Source organism: Echinops telfairi, unplaced genomic scaffold (assembly GCF_000313985.2).
Source record: "Echinops telfairi isolate 266 unplaced genomic scaffold, ASM31398v2 ScPeMD7_7424;HRSCAF=8462, whole genome shotgun sequence".
In the NCBI taxonomy this organism is placed as follows: domain Eukaryota; kingdom Metazoa; phylum Chordata; class Mammalia; order Afrosoricida; family Tenrecidae; genus Echinops; species Echinops telfairi.
This window is the reverse complement of record NW_022111324.1, coordinates 47,183,971-47,205,640: the sequence shown is the minus strand read 5'-3', so window position 1 is coordinate 47,205,640 and position 21,670 is coordinate 47,183,971. Positions and strand designations below refer to the sequence as shown.

The 21,670-nt window shown below is 40.8% G+C and overlaps 1 protein-coding gene across 3 annotated transcripts in view; it reads right to left on the bottom strand.

Annotated features, from left to right (window-relative positions):
- The window catches only part of PPP1R12B (protein phosphatase 1 regulatory subunit 12B), a 274,039-nt gene that overhangs the window by 156,881 nt on the left and 95,488 nt on the right, over positions 1-21,670 (bottom strand). For all 3 annotated transcript variants that reach the window (XM_045298253.1, XM_030887784.2, XM_004699808.2), the window contains exons 4-12: positions 20,526-20,685; positions 18,844-18,988; positions 17,774-17,848; positions 15,722-15,801; positions 14,693-14,832; positions 9,509-9,618; positions 6,447-6,650; positions 5,479-5,561; positions 4,217-4,342 (exon numbers count right to left, since the gene is read on the bottom strand). In XM_045298253.1, coding sequence (XP_045154188.1) covers positions 4,217-4,342; positions 5,479-5,561; positions 6,447-6,650; positions 9,509-9,618; positions 14,693-14,832; positions 15,722-15,801; positions 17,774-17,848; positions 18,844-18,988; positions 20,526-20,685 — 1,123 coding nt within the window. The remainder of the gene's footprint in view (positions 1-4,216; positions 4,343-5,478; positions 5,562-6,446; positions 6,651-9,508; positions 9,619-14,692; positions 14,833-15,721; positions 15,802-17,773; positions 17,849-18,843; positions 18,989-20,525; positions 20,686-21,670) is intronic.

The following is a 21,670-nucleotide window of genomic DNA, read 5'->3' as shown; positions in this document are numbered from 1 at the left end:
TGATAATTTATAAATTATTATTTTGTCATATCTTGCCCTGCCCGACGTCTCCCTTCACCCACTTTTCTGTTGTCCGTCCCCCAGGGAGGAGGTCACATACAGATCCTAGTATATTTGGATTTATTTTTACATATGATGGAACCATATTTCAAGAAAACTTTTGTGTATTACCTAACTCGAGCCTGGCACATAATAAGATTCAACAAGCAATGGCTATTCTTAGTAAAGGCATGATTTCTCTTCACTTTTCTCCAAGTTTTCTCTCTCTCATAGCTAATCAATTACTCTCCCCAAGTTGTAGTTTCTTTATTCACCAGGATAACATCTACAGTGCCTACAAAGGGCATCAACGTTTTTCCATTAACTTTTTGAAACCCCTTTGTTGCAATAGGATTGCTACAAGGAACTAGTAAATTTGAATACAATTATAAGGTATTATTAATCATCATGGACTCCTGGTGAGGTGCTAGTTAAATGTTTGGCTGATAACTGAAAGGTCAGTAGTTTGAACCCACCAGTGGCTCTGGGGAAAGAAATGTGGCATTCTCCTTCCATAAAGATTTATAGCCTGGGAAATTTACAGAGACAGTTCTACTCTATCCAGTAGGCTCACTATGAGTTGGAATACATTCAGTAGCAATGGGTTTTCTATTATTAATAAACTATTATTAATTACTATTATCACTATTTTTATTATTATTATGAATGATATTTGTTTATGTTAGGGAAAGAAATCTATTAAGCTTTCAAATATCAATCAAACACATCATGAGTATTCTTGTAGCAACATGTACCTCTTTTTACTTTATTATTTTTGTAATTCAGTTGTAGAAACAAAAGAACCTCTATTAAAAAATCCCTTTGTCACACTCACAAGCCAAAAGGTCTCTTAATTGCTTTTCAAATTGAATTACAAATAACAGCAAAAGTCCTGCTGCATGCCCACCACAACATTATGCCCGGTTTACCTGTTTGGTTAACTAGACAGTGACCTCAGGGCAATGTTTAGATAAAACACAAATCTCTCCTCCCAAAGTATTTCCACTAAAATACTCTCTTTGGCTGGGAATTTTCAGAAAGCTACAAGAAGCTTTTAGAACAAGAGGTTTCCTTCAGAAATATTTTGGGTTTGAATGCCATCTTCTGAAAAAGATGAAATCCATGAGATCACTGCAAATAATTTATTGAAAAGTTCATATAAGAGAAATATGGGAATAAATATTTCTATTATTTGATTTACCACAATGGTAAGATCCTCACATCTTAATCATGACTAATAAGATAAGTGTTTTTGAGAGATGAAAGCAGTTATGTTAAGTGGATGCTTAAACACTGAATACACAGATACGTACTCTAAAATTATTTAAGGAGCAACTGTTGACCAGCAGATGTTAAAGCAAAACATCTACATTAAACTACAGACATTTTGGCAGGACCTCAGACTTGCTTCTGGAGTGACAAAGTCGCTGATTCAAATCTCATATTGTGTGTCCAGAGGCATTAACTTTGACAAACGCAACTTAAACGGCTCTAAAAAGCCTTACCTGCCATGGTGTACTGATGCAGTAGTGTTTGTACTGATTGGTGCAGGGCACGAAGAGGCAGGTTGCCCCTGACAGCCCCGAGAGGTAGATGAACCAATGGTAATGGGTGAGGTAGCAGAAGATGAATTGCGATTGGCTGAAATGTAGGGACTGGTGGGGTCACTACTTCTACCAAATGAAGCACTGCAAAACAGCACACAGTCACTTCCTTCAGGACATACTGCTCACCCACCATTTCCCAGCACCACATCCCCACCCGACTGTGCACACTGAAAAAGAGTGCAGGCCAGAGAAGGTATGACAACCGGAAGGGATCAGCTCCAGTGAGAGCCATGTCATTGGCAGTAAGCAGGCAACTGTCAATCATCCAAAAGAGTGATGGAATGTGCAGGAGAGAAAGGATGTGTAACGAGGAAAAGCAGGAAGAGTAGAATATATGACAAGAATAGAGGCCAAGAAAGGAAGTTAATAGTAAAGAATCATTTTATTAGAAAAATAATTCCCAATAAACCCCAAGGCAAAAATCCATGCACCCCCAACTGTATCCTTGATATAGAAAGTAGCATTGAAAAAGCTAAAGTAAGACCACAGATTTGCAGGAAGTTTCAGAGTAGAGATTTTAAATTAAAAAGTGCAGGAGAGCAAAGGAGTCCTGTGCAAAAAAATGACTTCACTTTGGAAACTGCAATTACTTAACCTAAAGCAAAACAGGATTTAAAGTTTTTAAGACTGCCTCTGACTCAATCCTGACTCAGAATGACCCTACAAGACAGAGTAGAACTGTCCCTGAGGCTGTCCAAGACTAGCTCTTTATGGGATTGGAAAGGCTTATCTTTCTCCTGCAAAGGGATGTTGGTTTCGAACAGCCCAACTCGAAGAACAACTTTTTTTCAATTGACGACAGTTGAGAATGATCCCAAGTGCAACCATAAATCATTTGGGTTATAATTTAAACATATTCTTTTGTAAGAATAATGACACATTTGAAGAAGTGAACCAAAAAAAGACTACAGGTCTTCTTAGGGAAAGAAGGAGTTTGCCGGGCCATGTGAAAGGAATTCCCTAGAGACAAGCGATGAACTATAAAATGGAAAGAATGCCATGGTTTGGCACAGACTGAGATTGACACATTTCTACTCACGCTTTCTATTTCAAATGGCAATTGCATGTGATTGTTTCATCTTGACCATAAAATAGGATTTTGCAAAATCAAAACGTATGTTAGGGCTATGAGAGAAGAAGAGCTATAGAAACCCTTGGTATGAAGTAAGTTGTACATACTTTCTCAAGTAGTCATAGAATTCAGAATGCTTTCCACCCTCTACAGGGGAAGCCCTTTCCCTCTCTGTTCATTGCAACCATGCTGCACTGTATCTATCAAACTAAACCCACTCATCCAACCCATGTCACAGGTGATTTGGATCATGAAAGTCAATAACCACATGGTAAAGTAACTATGCCTAAAATACAAGTAGCAGCTTTCTCTCTTAGAAAAGGTTTCTTGGTGTTGGTTTCATTTATACAGAATAAGAGCATATTTAGTAGACCGAAGCCTTGGCCTTTAAGATAAACAAGTGACAATCTCATTATGCTAAAAACACACAATTTGTAGAACAAAGCTTCCATGAGGGCACTCAACTGTACTTGCATACTTTCAAAATTGGGCACGTTTTTTTGAGGGGGCATCAAAAGGTTTTTTGGGAAATGCTATTCCCATGAGCTTTTGAAGCTCCCTTGTAGAATATAACTGTAGAAATGAAGAACACTGTAGTTAACACTAACAACTAATCTGCTCATACAGTCTATAGCCATGCCTGCGTCCATGGTCGCCACTCAGCTATCTTAAAAACCTAACGATGAAGGCTATGGCATGAAGAAGCAGTTGGAGAGGTTAAGTAGGTGGAAATGAAGAAGGAATTCAAAGTAAGCCATGAAATTCAGATATTTCCACATCAGCACCAAAGTTCATATTAAAATATTAATTAAGTCTATCCTGTAGCTCAATGGCTCTGGCAAAGGTGCTTTGGTGTCTGGCTAGTCAATGGCAAAGGAAATGACTGCAGTAAAGGAAATATAGGTGAGAAAGGGGAAAGAGACCCATGTACCTTCTCTGCACCAAACTTGCGAGTTTCACATCTTGATGGATCTGAGGGCCATTAAAGTCATAAAAAAAAAAAGACTCAAGTCCCTAAATTAACAGGTGTCATTATGAAACTTCTTATGTAATACAAAACTATCCCCATTTTCCCAACCCTCACCACCCTAGCATGACCCTCCCTTTTCCCTCGCTCCAAAAATAAAGTTTCAGACAAGAACTATTCTTATTTTAGAAAAAAGAGAGCCAGTTACTAGACAAGGATGATTTAAAATCAGTCCTGCCCAGAGATTACTAGAAGTCATTTCTGGTGGAAGATTTTAATAGGACTGAGAGAATGGAGTACACATTCAGATCCATGGTGAGAAGTGGAAAGTAGCTTACTATAATTCAGTTCAGAGAATAAATTAATTTTAATATTAAATTAGTCAGGGTGGTAATCTTAAGAAATATAAAAATGATTCACTTCTCGATTCATTTTTATGGTGCTAATTGGATATAAAAAGGCATGCAATTACCCATATTCCCAAAGCCAGAGTAAAGAAAAAGTCATGTCCCACCCCTTTGAACCTGGTACCTTTTCAAGTATGTTGATACGTAAGTGGAAGGAGCAATTGTCTGTGGGGTTTCATTTCCCTTTGCGTCATCCCTCCATGACGGCCGGGTATAGGAGCCACTCCTCACTAGATTAACAGCCGATTCCCTGTGAGGCAGAAAACAAACATGCGAACAAATAACACCACGCTGATTCCTACCATCAGTTTTTGTCCACGATACCATGTGAACTGGCAGAGAAGAGCCAGACAGGCAAGCTGTTAACATGGCTAAAGAAACACACTGTCCAGGTGATTTTCTGTTTTATATACTTGCTATCTGGGTAGACAGAAGAGGAGTAGTTCTATCTGTCTTCCTTTATCAACTAATCAAATTACCAAATTACCGATGCCACAGGTCCCTAGCCCTTTTGTAACAAGAAGTCATTGTTTGGTGCTCCTCTTTTAAAAAACCTCATCAGTTAAGCCAAGAAGGGAGTCGTGGGGGAGATGAGGAAGTCTGTTCCCAGGAAGAGAGGTTACTATTGAAGGGGGAAGGGAAGGACTTGCCTCTCTAGCAGTGTAGATAAAAAGGCATCCAGGAAGGACTCTTGGCCCATGATTGGTAATTCGGGGTCTTTGCTGAAAAACTATGGGCCTCCATGTTTCATAAGGCTCTTTACGGCAGTCCTTAAGCTTTTCTGTGCATTAAGATCATCGGGGGAGTCTTGTGTAGATTCACAGTAGAATCAGCAGGTCTCGGGGGCTGTAATGCTAAAGAAGCTCCCACTTGACACTGGTACTGCTGGTGTGAGGACCACCTTTTGTGAAACAAGGGTCTGGTTCATGTTCTGCTCTGAAATATAGCAACATTTCAAAATTTTATGTTCCTTTACACCGATGATGAAGAATTTACATTTTACCCATTTATAAGTTAGAAATTGACCAATTCAATTAAATAAAATATATTTTTAAACGTTTTCACTATGTAGGAGGCACTAGAGGTACTGACAAACCAGAGAGAACTAGACCAGAGCTCTATAGAGCCACAACTTTACTAAAACTATAGTTTGGAAGGGCCAGGAAGACTTCCTAAAAACAGAAATTCTAAGCTGGAGTTAGAATTTAAAGGTTGAAGAACTGGCAAAACAAGGAGATAAGAGCTGGAAGATGTCCTATGCAGAAGAAATGAACAATTCTGAGTGTGATATGGCCATCTATGGAAAGGGACAAAGGAGTAATGGCCAGGAGATCTCTTTGCCCAGTTAAGTTAAAATGGGCCATTTGCGGCCTGCATTAGGATTACCTGTTCTCCTTTTCTTCATTGTCACCTGTGCTGTTGAGCCTCCGGGGTGCAAGTGAACTAAAATAGCTTTTGTTTTCTCTCTCCTGTAAAATCAAAACAAGTAATGAGGGTAGGTACAATACTGACATAACATAAAACTTCAGAGGTCAAAAAGCAGAACCTAATATGCCCTATACAATTTCTGAATTCAATACCAATTCTGCTATGAAAGAGGGGATTTTTGAGAAGCCTCAGAGAAAGCAACTCTAAATGTCTCGATGAACTAAGGCTTATTCACTCCCAGACTATCTTTTTCTTGAAATGCAGCTTGCTTGGGGGCATACACAACAAAGACCCTACAGAGAGAGCTAATCCAACCAATAAGCCGCTAGCAGTCTGCAGAAACACGTTATCAAACACGATGGCTACGCAGAGAAGGAAGACCTGAACCCAGGGAACGTGAGGTAGGTGAGTTCTAGGAAATTTGGAAACCCCGAGTGAGAAAATAAAAATGTATTCATCTTGTGTATGTGCACAAGCTGTTTGTGAGGTTATCCTGTTTGTACTTCAACTCACGAAATAACTGAGGGGTTTTTGTTTCGTTTTTGTTTTTCCTAAGTGCTCATTCGTCTGAGCTTCATTAAGGAGCTGTGCTTCTACACATCAAAGGGCTGAGTTTTTTGTATTGGTTCAGAAGAACCTCTTAGGGCATATCCAGCTTCTTATGCTTCTGATCCCTTTTATCCCCTTCTGGGTAAGAAACAAGGAGGGTAAGGAAGAGTGAACATAAGGTAAGCCAGATGGAAGAGCTTTTAATATAAAGAACAGCAACCCACCCAAAAGCATACTTTATTAAAATATCAATATACCTGTCTCCCTTTGTACTTCTAGCATCAACTTAACACTAGAAAATATTTTCATGCCCCATCCAAAGGTTAATTTTCATAGATGGAAATTGTTGGAATTTCCCATACCCGGCCCCAACGTACCTTATCTTTGTTGTCCAGCAAAGCGGAAATCCGAGGGCTCGATGATGAGCGGTAGATGGAGGAGCCTCGCTCTCTTAGGGCCTCCCTGGAATTGGCCACCTCACTCAGCATGTTGTGGCTGCCAGTTTTCCGGAGTCCCAGTCTCCAGGAAGAAGGAGACTCATCTTTGGGCTCTTCTGGCTTGCTAAAAAGGCTGGAGGAGAACTATGAGGGAAGACGCAAAGAAAAGGAAAAGAAAGGCCCTGGTGAGTCTTTTCAGTCAATCTGCCTTTTCTACACTTAAGGAAGCTCAATGAGGCAACATGCGGCACTCAAGACAAGGAGAGCAAAAGCATGGCAGACTTGCTGGCAATGTGCCCTTCCTCACCGGGCAGATGCTCATAACGTCTCAAGGCTCCGTTCTCCCAGAGCCAGAAACAGCCTCAGATTCTTAAATAGTGCACCTATCTGACCCAGTTGCTACAAGAAATTAAACTGTATTTGCTCTCCTTAGGCAGTGGTGCTGACGTATAGCACCAGAAGATCTGGGTTCTAGTACTAGCCCTTCACTCGCTATGTAACTAGAAAAAAAAAAAGACACTTCATATCTCAAAACGTGCTTATTTCTCAGATGGTAATCAATGAGTATTGCTATTACTGTGTGCAATCAAGCCCATCTCCAACGCCTAGTGGCACTGCAGGAAAGGGTAGAACTGCCCCATAGGCTTCTCTAGGCTGTAATATTTACGGGAGCAGATTGCCAGGTCTATTCTCTTGTGGCGCTCTTAGTAGGTTCAAAATGAGGACTCTGGGTTCGCAGTGAAGTGCTTACCCACTGCACCACCACAGCTCCTTAATAATGAGCTCAGTCCTTCCTTATATGTGGAGACTGGAACAAATACCCTGAGCTAGATATGTGTAAGTATGTTTTAGGCTATGTGATAAGATTGTGATAAGCTGATTTAGGTCAATACCAATAAATATACTAAAGGTCATTCCACTCAAATTCTAATTCTCAGCTGTTGTTTTATTTTTTTTTTAATTTTAAAAATTATTTAATTTCTAATTTTTAGTTTTACGAAACTAATTTATCTAAGATAATCCAAGAGCTCTGATTCCACCGACTAGGAAAATTTAAAATAGGAAGAAAAAAAAATGAGGTTAAAGATTACTATTCTTATCTTGCCAAATGAAAACTTCCAAAAAGTGATTACTATTGTTATCATCATCATTTCATTTTTAAAAGAGAAAGAGAAAAAAACCTTAATATTACAAAAGATAGCTTTATGGAAAGCTTACTACACAGTATCATTAATTACCATATATACTCGAGTATAAGCAGACCCAAATATCAGTCGAGGCACCTAATTTTACCACAAAAACTGCATTTTAAAATGTGCTGGAAAACTCAGTTTATACACGAGTATAGACAGTATCTTGTTTTGCCACAGATACAAAAAGTCTTTGACCTGTATTAGGTCAAAGACTTGCTTGGGGTATGCAGCCGTTATGATTTTGTGTCAACTTGGCTGGGCCAGGCTTCTGAGTGGTTTTGCAGTTAAGATGCAGTAATCCCCCATGATGAGATCTGCTATGAGCAGTCAATCAACTGAAAGGGCATTTCTTTGGAGATGTGGCCTGCTTCCAATATAAGTGGATGCTGTGGGAAAGTTTGCTTGCTTTTGGCTGGGCCTGGATCCTGGCCCTGGTTCATCAGCTGACCTCCAGTTGGACATGAGCCAATGACCTGAGGTATTACCTGCTAACCTTGGACTCATTCACCTCTGCAGTCAGAAGCCTGCTGTCTGATCAGTCTCCATAACTATGTGAGTCAAGAGATGCCTCTACCTGACATCTGACCCATGAACTTGGGTCAGACCTCCACTGCTGTGTAAGCCATTTCCTTGATATAAATCTCTCTATACATACACATATAAGCTTCACTGGTTTGCTTCTCTAGAGAACCCAGCCTAATGCAGAGTAGAAATGGTCTTTAGAACATCAATCAACAGTCCCTTCTTGGGGTTGGAGGGGCCTCTGTAGAAGGCTTTGGTCTTTCTCTTGACATCAGGCTATTTTTTCTATGATGTACAGTGAAAACAATAAAAGCAATCACTAGTTTGCAATTCACACTCAGGTTTTCTCTTTCCATTAGTTATCTGAATTTATAAATTTACATCCTGGCTTCTTCCCACTCTAATGACTCAATCATGTCAATCTTTAGAAGCCATTCTGAGTCTAAGGAGAAAAACACTTTGCCCAGCATTATTTAAGCATGGTAGAGTAAGTATATGTGCATTTAAAAAATTAATATTACCTTTTTAAAAAGCAGAAATCTAGTCACAACACACTGAAATGAGGTACAACTAAATGATAGAATTATGAGTGAGGGTCGTATTCTATTTGAGTCCTCTTTACAGACCGACAATGATGATCTTGGGAATAAGTTAATAGCCAATCTTTTGTTCCTTCTGTAACCATACCATCATCTCTCCACTCCATCAGGTACTGAGAAGCTCCATAAGTCAATTTATCAAAGCCATAGAGCTTTACCAAAGACTGAGATAAAATTTTGACCTGCATAGCAGTTTTACACCATGTAGAGCAGAGTCATCGTTCAGCTCTGTCTCAGTGACTAGAAGCCTACAGATTCTCAGAGGCCTGGGCAGAGTTGCGAGTGGATGGGGGTCTCTGGTATTACAAAAAAATTCTTTCTACCTATGCTCTCTACCCATTATAAAGCTTTTATTCATGAAAGTAACATTTTAAAGGAGCCGCAAAGAAGGGGAACAGTCATCAAAACAATTAATGCGAATGCTAGATATCCTCCTACCACCATCAGAACTTTAGGTATACGAATAGTTACCTTAACTTTGGATGTGAAAAAAATAAGCTAATAACAAAATCTCTTTAGCCACAGACCATTATATCCTATGCCATCTTTAAAATTTTTAAATATATATTGTAGCCAAATTAATTTCATGATGGTTTTATAGTTTTTCCTAAAAACGTAATCTTTAAAGGCTTTTGAACTATTGCATTAGGGAGAAATACAATACCCATATTAATGCCAAAGTACTCACTTTCCTCGAAGAGGCAGGGAAGGTAGTCTGAGCTGGTGTTGGTACTTGCTCTGTGACACTACGCTTGTTTTCAGAGTTGGAATGGTTGACAATGACTTCTGGCTTTTTATCTGTTATTTAAGACAAGAAAAGCAACATGTACAGGTATAAAAACTTTCTTTTTGAATGTGCTTTTTTGCTAAAAGAAAGGTTCACCTGTTGTCAAAACAGATTAGCAAAGCCATGTAAAAGCTTGGACTCAAACTAAGATAAAACTTCGATCAACCGTTGACAGTGGTAAAGTAAATTCACTGATATGACTTGGTAGGCTCCAACTCTAGTTCCCAAATGGAGAGCTGAAATCATTCTCCACACTTTGTAGTCGTATCATGTATAAACTTTGTCACTAACTACATATTAAGAACTATACTGTTTGGTGGGAAGCTGGGTAGAAAAATTAGAAAAAGTGTTAAAGACAGGCCTTGCTGTCTAGGTAATTCCAGTCGAAAGAAAGACATAAGGTACATAATAGTAACAGTAAGAAATGGGTTGGTTCAGATTAGCAAGTACTGTAGGAGTCTGGAGAAGAGACAGATCCTCTGAGGGAGAGGATGAGGAAAATGGAAGATAAATGCTGATTAGCAGATGGAGGAGGAAGAGAGGGCATAACTCATAAATCAAAATACTCACATCTGTGTAAGTGAGGTAAGTGAAAGGTCAAGGCCTGATTTAAGTATGGGCGTTCTTGAGGTTACAATAGGAAATAAAGGTAAAAAGGATTACAAAGAAGTTGCAAGTTAAGTTTCAGAATTTCAGTAACTAAATGCATGTAACATAAATAGGAGCAGGGTCATCCAGTAGAAACTTTGTCTTGTTTACTGCTGTGGACCCAATAAGCAGCACAGGGCCTATCTGTAATGAGGTGGAGCCCCAAAGAGTAGCCCATCCATGAATTACGTGACAATTTTAAGGCACATTCTAAGTGTATGACATTGAATGAGCTTCTTAACATATTTGAACCTCTATTTTCTCACTGATTAATCAGAGATTTTAATTCTTGTCTTCTAAGTCATAAAACTTAGAAATAATGTTTCTAAATTGCATAGCTCAATGCCTGGACATAGTTAGTCCCTAATAGAATACTATTGTTCAAGTTTTTAATTTTTGTCGGAGCCCTGGTGGTGTAGTGGTTACCACCAGGGTTACCATACAGGGTTGCTATCCACAAGGTCAGCAGTTTGAAACCACCAAGTGCTCCTCGGTAGAAAGACAAAGCTTCCTAATCCCTTGAAGAGTTACAGGCTCAGAAACTCACAGGAGCAGTTCTGCCCTGTCCTATAGGGTGGCTATGAGTTGGCATCAACTTGATGACAATGAGTGGTTTGGATTTTTCGGAGGTAGGTAGGGTGGGGTGGGGAGGGGTGATTACTCAAGGCATTCTTTAAATATGTGAAATATCTATCCTTAAGCACCTCCTAGTCCAGTGTGATAGGGTGCTACAGTATTAGCCCTGAATGAATCATGCCTCCCTGAATCCACATCCTTATACATAGATGCTGAGCTTGGCCATGTGGCTTGCAGTGGCCACTGGGATATTAGCCATGTCGTTTGAAGTGTGTTGATGCACATCACCCCTGCCCTCTTTCAAGGTGGGGTAGAGTGAAATTTAATATGGCTCTTCTACCCAACTCCCTGTAACTTCCACCAAATGACTGGGTGGAACTATGCAAACAGGGTTATGTGCAACACTAACAGAGGGGATTGGTCAGTTTTCATTACCAACCCACTGGCTAGAAGAGTGAGCCATCTTTAAAGCAGAAGACAGAGAACCCCCAGGACCCTGGAAGAGCACGTTCAAGGTCTGTCTGAAGTGTGAGAGCCCTCCAAGACCACATATGCACAAACTGTGGCATGGAGCCTCAGAGGATCAGCAGTGAGACTACTGGGGTACCTTTTCTTGATCTGTCCTGAGATTGTTAACTGTCTTCCTGGCCTATAGAAGCAAAGACCAAGGGACCATGTTGCTGAGACTCAGAACCAGAGAGAGACTTGGTTACCACTTTGCTGAGAGGCTGAGACTTGGCTTGTGGCTGGAGAGACCAAAGACTGTACCCTCATTGTTTGCTGATCCTATTAACTTCCCTAATAAACCCCGTAACTGTGAGTACTGGCTTTGAGTTGTGTGTGGCCATTGCGATGAATTACTAAACCCAGCACAGATAGAGTGGCATGGAAGGAAAGGGTGGTGTCAAAATAGGTAAGGGAGGATGGACCATACAGCTTGTCTGACCCTTATCTCATGGCAATAGGGAAGCCAGCAGTCAGATATGTCCATCTCCGTTGCCATTTACTGCATAATGCTTTCAGAATCCACCCACCATGTGAGCAAGCAGGGGGCAACCTACTTGAAGATGAGACCCATGGTCTGCTTGCCCTTAGTCCATTTCCAGCCCCTCCTGGCCATCACCAAAACCCAGCTGTGCCTTGTAGAGCAGAGACAGGTCATCCTGGCTGAGCCCTTCCCAAATCACCAGCCCACAGAATTGGGTGCATCTAAGTGCATAGTTGTTTTAAGCACTAAATGTTGGGATGACTTGTTACACAGCAGTAGACAACTGATTCAGAAAATGTTTACTTTAAGTCTAAGGGGTTCTACTCCAATAGCACCATGGAGATGGGCAGCAGGGAACAACAGACCTGAGGGAGCAATTACACAGGTACAGGAAGCTCCCTCCCATCCTCCTCCATCTTCTTTTATTATTATTACTAATCATTTTATTGGGGGAATCTTACAGATCTTACAACAATCCATAATTCAATTGCATTAAGCATACTTGTACATATGTTTCCATCATCATTTCCCAAACATTTTCTTCCTACTTGAGCCCTTGGTATCAGCTCCCATCCACCTTCTGATGCCTTGATAGCTTACGAAGGGAATTATCATGAAGCAAGCTCAGATATTAATTTCAGACAGCACTTCAAACCTAGGACATGCACCAACTACCAACGGTCAGTGAGTTAATTCTGACTCATGAGACCTGCTGTGTGTCAAGGAGAACTGTGCTCCACAGGGTTTACAATGGCTGGTGTTTTAGGGATTAGATTACGAGACCTTTCTTCTGAGGTGCATCTGGGTAGACCTGAACCACCAACCTTTTATTTAGCAGCCGGGCACAACCATACCACCCAGAGACTCCCTAGGACACGTAAGCACTCAATAAATATTTAACATGCTAAAAGAGTACATATTTTAACATGTTGATCGCTAGTATACTAGTAATTCTGGAACATATGGTGCCTGCTTAATAATGTGTATTGAGTTTCAATGAGTAAGGTCAACGCCTTTATTGTAAACTTAGTGAGGGTCTCTATCTTCCCTTGGTGACACTCAATGTGCCTCAGAGATCGAATGAGACGTGAAGAAAGAAGGGACGTTTTTTTCCATAATTGGGAGAAATTGTGTCAGCAAAGCCAGACCTCATCAGGATTGAGGACTCAGACAACAGAGGGGATTAAGTATCTTCATTATAGCTGGGTCAGCTATGGTAGAGTACAGAGGAAAACACAAGACTCCATTATAAACTTAATGTGTGACCTTTCCCCCCTCTGACTTGGTCTTCTAGCTAGAAACACTTCATCTTCTCATGGACTCAACCCTGGAGGAATAATATGCCCGTAAATACAAGGTATGCCTACTGTAAAATCTCAGTTTATCATCCACTTCCAATTATCCATGAAAATTGCTTGACTGAGCCATTATTTAGAAATACCCAGTATTTCTTTTCTCGGTGTTGGCCTGGCTATATGCCAAAACCTCTGGGCTACTTTGGGGCTTGTTGACCTGGCCATGTTTACGACCTCATGAAGGGTGAAGGGAGTTCCTATCTTGCCATATAACAAAGTTAAGAAGCTCATATGGTAAGTATCTTATCTCTAATAGCTATGCAAACAAGCATGATTTTGCTACTACCTCAGTCCTCTACTCAGGAACTAAAGGAGTTTCACATAATGAGGGCAAAAAACAAAGTTAAGATTCTCTTTAGGGAATTAAACAAACCTGAGAATAAATGCCAATTTCAACAGTTGGTTAAAGGTATTGTACCAAAAGTGCCTATACAAGATTTCACCTCCTCCGCTTCTCAGCACACTGACTTTTGGAACTCGGTCTCTATGCCAAGCCAACCCAAGGCCAGGATAGTTGGCTCCCCCATCAAGAATTCTTTGTGTTAAAAGCCAAGATAGATAACCATTCAGATACAGTAAGGGGAGTAATGATTCCCTGAGCATAAGGGAAGAGGGGGTGGGAGGAGGGGAAGCTGACAGCAATGATGACTGCATAACCCCACTGGAGGGGGAACGAAAAACAGAATTGTAGGTGAACAGATACAATGGATGGTGTAAGATATGGCAATAATAATAATAATAATATATAATAACAAGGGTTCCTGGGGGGTAAGGTGGGGGAGGGAGGGGATAAACGGGAGCTGATATAAAAGAGTTCAAGAAGAAAGAAACTGTTTTGAAACTGATGATGGCAGCACTTGTACAATTGTGCTTGATCTAATTGAATTACAGATTGTTGTAATATCTGTAAGAGCTCCCAATAAAATGATTAATAAAAAATAAACTAAAAAAATAATTCTTTGTGAATTATTACTTAGAAACAGTCACTCAATTTATACCCCATATAGCTATATAGGAACTGGTAAATACAGTCTAATATACCCCGGAACTTATACAAGTTTAAAATAGCAATTTTATATTTCATCTTTGAAAACTTTTTTTTAATCATTTTATTAGGGGCTCATACAACTCTTATCACAATCCATACACCCATCAATTGTGTAAAGCACATTTGTACATTCATTACCCTCATCATTTTCAAGACATTTGCTCTCCACTTAAGCCCCTGGCATCAGCTCCTCATTTTTCCCCTCCCCGCTCTCCCCTCCCTCATGAACCCTTGATAATTTATAAATTACTATTTTGTCATATCTTACACTGTCAGATGTCTCCCTTCACCCACTTTTCTGTTGTTCGTCCCCCAGGGAGGTGGTTATATGTAGATCCTTGTAATCGGTTCCCGCCCCTTTTAAAGGTTTTTTTGGAACGCTCTGAGGCCTGGTTAGCTCTCTTGGCAGGTAGTAATGTCCTCAGAGTATGGAAATGGAGGGGTCTTTGCTATGAACATCTTTGCATTACCTGCCTCCTTTTCAGTTTCTGACTCAGAAGCTTCATCTTCACCTTCTTCCTCCTCTGAGCTGGAGCTGCTGGATTCCTTGTTTTCTTCCTCCATTTTTTGGGATTTGGGTGTCTCCTCCTCATAGAGCATCTTCTCCTTGCTAGAATAAAGATAGCAGTCTGAATGAGATTCAGAAATGACACCCACAGCTAAGGAGAAGGAGCCTACATACCTTCTGTAGGAATAATAAGTGCAGTGGTTCTCAAACTTCCTAATGTTGCGACCCTTTAATACAGTTCCTCATGTGGTGGTGACCCCCCAACCATAAAATTATTTTCGTTGCTACTTCATCACTGTAATTTTGCTACTGTTATGAATCAGGCGACACTATGAAAGGGTCATTCAACCACCAAAGGGGTCGCAACCCACAGGTTGAGAACCGCTGAAGAAAAATATATTCAAGTCCTTCTTTGTAACTCTATCCTTCTGAATACTTGGATTTTTACAGACTGAAATCAAACTTTGATTTTAGAGTATCACTTAAGGAAATTTGGCTTGACACACACACACACACACACACACACACACACACACACGAAAGAAAGTGAGGGAGAGAGAGCGAGAGAGCTGTGCACCTTGATGATGATGGGGCATGTAAATAGTTTTGAGATGCATTTAAAAAATATTTCCTGCATACTATTCCATACCAAAGACCAAGGTGGGTGTAGTGATAAACATAGCAGACCGGTCCCTGAACTCACAGAACTTATGGTATAGTATGGAAAGCAGTTGCGTCTGAGAATCCTAAGCTAGGAAAAGAGAAAACTGGCCCCACAGTTTCAGTTCTAAGTTTAAGACATTTTCACTTGTCCCCAGTGTTACCTACTCCAAGAGTTAACCCTCTCCCTTGGTCCTCAATCATTTCCATGTGTTTAAAGATTATTTAGCCAAGTTTCTAACTACAAAAGTCTCCAAGTTAAGTGCTTCACATGTCCACACCCTCCCACATAACAGAGCTCATCCCATTTTTCAAGCTCCAACTGTCTTACTTCTTAAAGAGTCCACTCTGTAATTTGCTGTTCAGGTCTGCCTCAATGAGTTTATTCCGTGTCTCTTTTTCACTTCGAAGCTGGAAATTGAGAAAACAGAGGAAAGGGAAGATGACTTTTTTTTTAAACAAACGGCAATAATGGGTAGAAGGAAATTGGTACTGTCAGTCTGAAGGAGACAGAACTAACAGCAAAGGCTCGGGCACTGAGACAAAGAGAAACACGGCAGTTGGGTCTCATTAGAAGATAATGTAAGAGAAGAACCCTCACCAAGGTAGCATAGGAAAAGCATGAGGTTAGAGATTCAATAAAACTCCCCATACCAAACAGCCTAACCCAATTTTCTTTCTTTTTTTTTTCTAACCCAATTTTCTAACAGAGTTTAGCTTCTGAAGGATAAAAAGCTAAAAGGAACTTTGAAAGAAATCATCAGGATCCTGAAATAAGTTGGCATTAGTTCTAAAGGAAAGAATGAATGGGAAATAAGCCCTCAGGGAAAAGATTGTATGGTATTTGATGCATACCCTAGACAAAAATGTACTTATACCCCTGAACCACTAAGTTATACAGAGACAAAGATAAACTCCATTCCCATTAGGGTAGAAATAATAGTTAGTAAAGATGGCATTTACATGTAGAAATCTAGGCAGGGCAAAGGACACACGAGAACTCTGAACTATGTAGCACTAGCCCTTCTGTATAAGTCTAAAAATGATTTCAGAATTTACAAGCTGAAAAAGAACCTATGCAAATTAAACATCTTGTATTTAAAAGGCTGTTTTGCTAAATAAGAGCACTGACACTGTACTTGGAAAGTAGTAGATTTCCTACCTTTAGTGAAAAGAACATGCACTGTACGTTGTTTCTGTCTGAGCATTGCCTGTGGGATTTTCCCACCGAGCCTTGAAGTACAAGGACCTTCACTTCACCAGCCCCAGTGATGCTGAGCACACATGAGACTCGATATGATTGACGAGTCCCATTGTTGAGCTATATAGTTTCTCCTCTAAGTTTCCCACATTTGCCCTAAATCTTAGTTCACAAGCCCTGAGCTACAATACATGGCAATGGTAAAAAAGCAAGTCAATGATTCCCCACCACCACCACCACCACACCGTTAACCCAGGAAATTCTCAAGCCCCGAATGTCATTTGTCTTTATCTTCCTTGCCCAGAATACCCATAGTCCTCTAGCTAAACCAAGGCCTTCCCTTGCTGTCCAGTCAATTCTGACTCACAGCAGCCCTATAAAATGGAGTAGAACTGTTCATGAGGGTTTCTGAGACTGTAAATCTTTATGGAAGCACACAGCCTCGCATTTCTCCCTTAGAGTGTATTTGAACTGCTGGCCTTGCACTTAACAGTCCAATGCTTAACTCAAAGCATCACTAGGGCTCATTCTGTCTTCCTTAGAAATAGAAAACTATCCATTATCACTGTCCATCTGCATCCTGGATGGGTTTTTCCATTCTGCACACATGGCTTCCGTGTTTCTATCATTTTCTTGTCCAGCACTAATCAGAACGCCATATGCAAACAGAGAATAAAGAATTCAGAATAGGGGTGAGGAGGGAGGCTGAATTCTGAATGTTGGACAGATCTGGAATAACTACGAGGCACTGAGCAAGTACCGTCCAATACCATATAACAGCTTTGCTTTTGTAGGTTTTTAAAGTAAGAAATGTATTCTCTCTCACCAATGTACTTTAATAAAGCGATACTTTTAATAAGAAAAAAAGCTATTTAGTATCCTCCATTCTGGTAGCCCTTATTTAAGAAAAACTCTGAGCTGAACATATCAGAAGCATTTACTAAAGTGTCATTAATAGGGAGGTGGTTCTTTGCTTTCTTTTAACCCTTAGCTACATGAATGCTATCCTATGATGAGTAAACTTCAATAGCAATGGTTTCTGAGAGATTTTCTTCAGCTAGACTGTTGGCTCATTCCTGAAGGGAACAACGATGATCTCTGGACTGCAGATCTGTCACGTCAGCTCTCGGCAGACACAGCTCAAGCAAATGAGTCGGATAATTGGGGTGGACAGAGACTCACCACACTCTGCTGCTTCTGCAGCAGCTCCAAGTGCTCCACGAGGCCCTCATCAGCCACGTCAAACGGGGTCTGGCCCTGGCAGGGAAAAGGGAGGCACCGTGACCGACAGAAAATGAGCGCTACTCAAGGGACTGTCTTTTATCAGGTAAATAGTCCCTTTCTGCCTTTGGCTCCAGCGACAGCTGCTTCTCTGACTAATCTGCCCAACCTGGAGAGAAGGCCTTTATCGAGCACAGAAGAAGCAACATGAAGGAGCAAAGCCCTTAAATATAGAATTTTCTATTTTGCAAAACACGGTTGAAGACATCACCACCCATTTCTATGGCTTATTGCCTCTTGGCAAGTAATAAATTGAAATTCTTGCACGCACTTGTTCTGAAATGGTCTTAATTGTTCCAGGATCGTCAATAAGGAGCCTGTGCATTAAAGATTACGTCAGGGAAATAATCTTCCTGTAAGTGAGGAAGGGCAGATAGGGAGGCCATCTCGTTGAAGACACGTCAGCATAGTTAATGAGTCTGACGTCTAGTTGGAAAAGGAAACGAGAAAACTGAGGCAGATACGAGCATTAGCTGATCCGCCTCTAGATGCCTAGAAAACCAGAAGACTGGAGTTCCAGGGCTTCTGAGCTGTCCGACAGAGATTGGGGTGATAGTATGTCCAGCCAACCTCAAAGATCCAGCCAGGGTCCTTGATTGCATATGAACGGAGCTCAGCTGATAAAAGTCTTCGAATTGAAAAGTAACATGAAATCTTTCACACGTCACTACAGACAACGGCCTTAGACTGCAAAATCTCGTGTTTGTCCAGTACTTTTTCTTTTTTCTTCCCTTTTTGTCCGTTTTCAAGCATTCAACTTAAATAGGATGAGAACACTAGGCTAAGGGAGCTTACTTCATACACCAAACATAATCTCTCTTGAGAAATGGGGGTGGGGTGGGGGGTGGGATCTCACATCATTGCGATCAGGAAGGGCTAGTTCCCCAGAACAGTTAGACTGGCTCTTTCCCTGCCTGTGTGAGACCCAGTCTCCAAGCTCTTTGCCCTTTTCGAGGGTCACACTCACTAACCAGTTTGTTCCTGATATCCATGTCACAGAGTGCCTCCGCCAGGATGGAGCATGCCTCCTTCACGCCCCAGTGTGCAGCAGCATGGAGTGGGGTCCAGCCATCGTAATCCTGAACATTGAGTTCATAGCCAGCCTGAATTAAAAGTCTAAGAAGAAAACCCCAAACAACATGTTTATCTCTTCTTTATTAGTTTTCTACCAAATAAACCATCGCTCAATTGATATTTCAGATGTTGGTACAGGAGGCCATAGGAGGGCTGTAATTGTCTTTGACCTTTAGGGTCCAGCATGCATTTTGTAGGTTTGACTATGAGGACCAAGTTTAAATGATGCTCACCCATCATCTACAAAAGGCCACATGGCATCTCCTACACACATCATATCAGACCATTAAAGAAGAATGTGTCAAAAGAATTGTCTTTGATACCTGAGAATAGCCAATGTCTAATTCAATTAGCCAAGTCACACAACAAACACAAGCTGTATTTCCCATTTGTCAGTGCAGGAAAGAAGTAACAAAATGAGAGCTCAAGCCTCCTTAGGGTACTCTACCAACTCACATTCCAGTCTCTCCAGCACACTGTATGTTTATTGTAGCCCTCATACCACCCTCTTTACAGAAATATGTGATAGGTTCTTATTAACTATACAACTATAGCATAGCTTGTGTGCACAAAAGAGGAAAGTGGAAACTCCTAGAGCCTGGTAACTCCTGGAGCCCCAAACTGCACATGGCTGGTTGAGGCTATCTATAACATGGGCCTCCAGACACCTTCTAAGAACTGAGCAGGCTGTGAACATCATTCACAGGCAGAAAGAGAGTACCAACAGAGTGCCACACCCTCTGGAAACCCGTAAACCCATCGCTGGAGGAATACGAAGAAATGGAAATAGTCCAACAACAACTCTAATTGCAATGCTTTTTAGCAACCTTTTCCTTTGGGAAAGCCTGTCACCATTAAGCCCTTAAGCACTACATAAAGCACATGTAGATGGAAGGAAAAAATGGAACACATGAAATTAACCCACTGCTGTCAAGCTGATTCTGATTCATAGTGACCCTATAGGACAGAGTAGAACTGATCCATTGGGTCTCCAAGGCTGTAGTTCTTTACAGAAGGAGACTTCCACATCTTTCTCCTGTGGGGTGACTGGTGGGTTCAAACCACTGATCTTTTGTTCAGCAGCCAAGCACTTAGCTGCTGTATCACCAGGGTCCCTTTAGGTAGAATCTAAAACCCTCATATAAATTTGACTTTCCTACCTCAACTGGCGATTGAAAACTCAAGGTTTATATAAATTAATATAATAAACCCAAAGAAATGATCTAAGCCCAAAGAGGCCCAAAATTCAATGCGCTGCCATTGAGTCGGTTCCCACTCATCGAAACATCAATAATAAATCACAGAGTTGGAAGAGGTCTTGTAAGGTGGTCTAGGCCAGTGTACTTCAACTGTGTCTTACATCATACATGTAGGTGAGAAGAAGGATGGTGGGAGAGGGAGAGAGACCATCCATAGATGAATACTAGCAATACGTGAGATTCCCAGACCAGAGAGGAAACAAGTAAAAAAAAAAAAAAGAACACACCATAATTGAAAAGTTAATTCATGCCCTGCTTCCAAATCCCAACTCATTTTCACCCCGTCGACCAAATTTCTGATTGATGTAAATGGATACTACCTGAGAACCTCGGAGTAGCCCTTGGCAGCAGCCACATGGAGAGCTGTGGCCCCTGAGCGAGCCTGCCTCACATCTTCTATTTTCCCACTGTTGAGCCACTGGCGGGCGTCCTGCAACATCTGTTGTTCTTCTTCTTTCCTTGCTTGCTCTAGATCGGCACCTATAGAAATCAGATCCCACACAGCCAGCATTGAGCCCGACAGGATTCAAAACACATCATAAATATAACCACAAACTACAGTTCCATCATCAGATGGAATAATCATCAAATTTACTCCTCAGAGGAACAATTGGACCTCTACACACAATGGTGGTCTTGCCAGAGTTAAACTGTGGGCTGAGTATCAGGTAGTCACAGATCTAAAACAGAAGTACATCTAAAATGGTTTCCAATAGACCATGAAGACCAAAGGGAACACAGGTTTCATCTTATAATATTTGTACAGAGCTATACTTTCCAAAGTCCTTTTACATGTTATACTGTTTAATTTCCCAGCAATGCTTTGGGTGTAAATATAATAGACATTACTATACCCATTTAGCAAATGAGTAAATAAACGTAGAAAGATTAAATATCTTGTTCAAAGTCACAAAACATATATGTGACAAAGCTGGCACAAGCACTCTGATGTCCTGCCTCTGTTGCCGTGTTCCAATCACTATACCTTAAGACTCGGATTGAAAAAAAAATCCTGACTCAGGTATAATATACATTCTAGTTTTTCCTGAGTTCATTTTTAGGCATTTTGAGATAGGTGAAATTTGCACAGGAAAACATACACTGTCTGGAACACATACAATTTAATGACACAAATACACTCTTCAACTTGTGCATTCATTCTTAGTCTACTTCTCTGAGTTGTTCCTCCCTCATTAACATAAACTCAGGTTCCTATCTCATGTTTTTCCTGCTGCTGTCATCAATTTGATCCCATAGGTCATGAGGTGTTGACAGGATCAGGTATCGGGCATTAAAGAACAAAAAATCATATCACTGTGAATGAAGTGGAGTGCAGAGTAGAGACCCAAAGCCCACCTGTAGGCAACTGGACATCCCCTTACAGAAGGGTCACGGGGAGGAGACTGGGTGCAGCGTAGCACCAATGAAACATACAACTTTCCTCTAGTTCTTTAATGTTCCCCCC